Source organism: Amphimedon queenslandica, unplaced genomic scaffold (assembly GCF_000090795.2).
Source record: "Amphimedon queenslandica unplaced genomic scaffold, v1.1 AMPQUscaffold_12419, whole genome shotgun sequence".
Taxonomy (NCBI): Eukaryota; Metazoa; Porifera; class Demospongiae; order Haplosclerida; family Niphatidae; genus Amphimedon; species Amphimedon queenslandica.
Window position 1 is genome coordinate 14,708 of NW_003547344.1, and position 2,651 is coordinate 17,358.

The window sequence follows — 2,651 nt, forward strand, 5'->3', positions numbered from 1 at the left end:
TGCATGGAGAACACCTTATGGTGCTAGTATATTCCAGGTACATAGTCCATTATTATTAACATTAACTGTACAGTGGTATTTGTACTTGTTACTATTATTATGTGTGTGTAGTCTTATTTATAATTATACATTAATGCACAATGAAATAATGATTGTATCCTATACATACAGATGTCTGAAAGCAGTAGTGTTTTAAGCTGTGACATATCAGTTGACGATCGTTTTATTGTTACTGGATCTGGAGACAAGAAGGCTACAGTGTATGAAGTTATACTATGAGGTATAGTTTGATGAGTTTACTATAGTATAAAAAGTAATTGTCATTATTTTATTTATTGTTGTGTCCAGTAGGTGATATTTGACTTGTAATGAATAATGCAATCTACACTTGAGTTTAGTCTCTTTGTTACAAGTACTGACTACAAAACTCTCATGTAATATAAAATCTCTAATAATTCCAGTTAAGATATTGTTTGTCATGTTTGCTATAATGCATTAACATTAATAATAATAATAATAATAAAACTTGAATTCTTTTCAGTGATTGTAATATTTTGTATTACTATTATACCTGAGGGTTAGTTTGTGAGTACATTTCTTGTAAGTACTAGCTCAAGTACCTTTTATCATAATCACCAAGAGAGCACCAACTACCAATTATTATTAATTGGACTCACCACTAACTCACTAAGAAGAATATATTCCAATGCATTCAATAGCAGGACCATCACCTCATCAGCAAGCAAAGAAGACATGTTTTAACCTGATGTATTCCTTGACATACAACCAACTAATAATTACTGTACTTATTGTTATAATGTTGGCAGTGATTGGATTTAATTTAGAAGGTGATATGGGTGTGGGTGATTATGAGTATACAATATTCATTAAATGAATATTGTTATCATGGGTGTGGCTGGTTAATCAACATTCTTGACAAACAATGTCTAAAGGTGAGTTTCTGTTTTCTTCCTCCTCTTTCTCATCATGTTTGTATTTTACAGGTATCTATCAACTGGGAGGGATATCAGGACACTCAGCTCCTGTAGTAGGAGAATCAGTGTTCCTGTGGGGAGGGGATAGGCCTAACTTACCTCTTGTTCATGATTCCCCACAAAAGAGGAAATTATTGTCCACCATTGATAGACTGGAGTTTAGGACTGGTCTTTGGTCCTCTCATGTGACCAGAGGAACGTCACCTCCTCTAGGAGCTATAGGATACTTTTGTACTACCAGAAACAATGACATCTTCTTTTTTGGTGGTAAATGTGGAGATGAAATGTGCTTTCATAATGACGTGAACTCATTTAACAGTCTAACATATGAATGGAGTAATATAATACCAACCAGTGATGCTGTAATGAAGAGAGCGTTTGGTGGTATGGTGTGTATGGAGTCTATGGGTACAGAATACCTATTTATGATAGGAGGGAATGGTTCTACACCCACTACATACCAATCACAGTATCAGTATATTCATATTGGTAGGGGTCGTATTCGTACTAATGAGCAGAATTTATTAAATTTATCAACAAGTAAGTATTTACTAGGCGAATGTAAAACATTAAGGGGCGAGCAAAACGATTAACATTTTGATTAGCAATATACAATGTTTATATAGACAATGATGTAGTGGCTATTAAACCTTGAATGTTGACTGATGTGAATATGATGTCAATACACTAATGCAGAATTTGCATGGAAGGAATTTCATAGCTTCTAGCTTTGAGTAAAGAATCTTTGCAGTTATATAGATCTAGGATGAAAGATAGTTGGTCTCAGAAGCCAGAAGGAGACTCCATTTGTTGTCTTTGAGTGCGAAAAAACCTATCTCTAGCATTTCTACTGGACCTCCTCGCTCTTTTCTCCTCCTCAGTCTTGCTCCTTCTCACGCTCATTACGAAGAAGTCGACGAGCTTCACAAGCATCTTCTTGTGAATTACTCAAGCTTTAAGCTTCAGCTTCTCTTGTTTTTTTTAATACTCTTGAACTCCTCTTGTCCAGTGATTTCTTTGTTTTTGCACGTGGTACCGTAATTATCAAAATTATCATTTTAAAATGTGTAATTGTTATTTTTTTATAAACGCATAAATAGGAGTGACGTACGTGTACAAACAGACAGACATACTCGACTCGACTATGTGGAGCTCGCTTTTGCTTGCCCCAATTAATTAATACATATATTAACAAGCTATACTCTGCTTGTGATGACATATTTTTCAATCATTATTTTTGTTATCATTTGCATATTAAGTAGGTGCATGTAAACATTGAAGGAGTGAGCATGAGCCATCATTGTATGAAGAGACAGTTGATTTGACTAACTAATTTTGAGTTACATCAGTTACATAAAAGTAAAAATACAAAATTCAAAATGAAGCCTTCAAGCATGGATGCATCCTACTCCACCTATTAATAATTTGTCCACATGGTCTAATTAAATTTATTGATTAACGTCCCTCACGAATGCTTTGTGTGGGTGAGGGACTAGGTAGTCTGGTTGTCTTTCATTTATTCATTCATTTAGTTTACTGAACTCTAATAATCATTTTACTCCATTTATGAATGATATTGTCAAATGTTGTCATATTCAGCCACAAATGACATGTATCTGTGCCAAGGGAAACAAAATGAAAAATTTGAATTGATCG

The 2,651-nt window shown here is 34.2% G+C and overlaps 1 protein-coding gene and 1 long non-coding RNA gene across 3 annotated transcripts; both read left to right on the plus strand.

The window, feature by feature from the left end:
- On the plus strand, positions 1 to 488 carry LOC109587859 (uncharacterized). Of its 2 annotated transcripts, none has more exons than XR_002187832.1 (3): positions 1 to 37; positions 172 to 280; positions 349 to 488. It is a non-coding gene; the product is annotated as an uncharacterized LOC109587859 (long non-coding RNA). The 2 variants fall into 2 exon arrangements; XR_002187833.1 differs by having other exon boundaries at positions 352 to 488.
- Positions 489 to 912: 424 nt separating this feature from the next.
- Positions 913 to 2,336, plus strand: LOC109587860 (uncharacterized). The gene is made up of 3 exons (XM_020004078.1): positions 913 to 953; positions 1,005 to 1,535; positions 2,255 to 2,336. The coding sequence occupies exons 1-3, from the start codon at positions 944 to 946 to the stop codon at positions 2,272 to 2,274; spliced, it is 561 nt and encodes a 186-aa protein (XP_019859637.1). The 5' UTR covers positions 913 to 943; the 3' UTR covers positions 2,275 to 2,336.
- Positions 2,337 to 2,651: the final 315 nt, after the last annotated feature.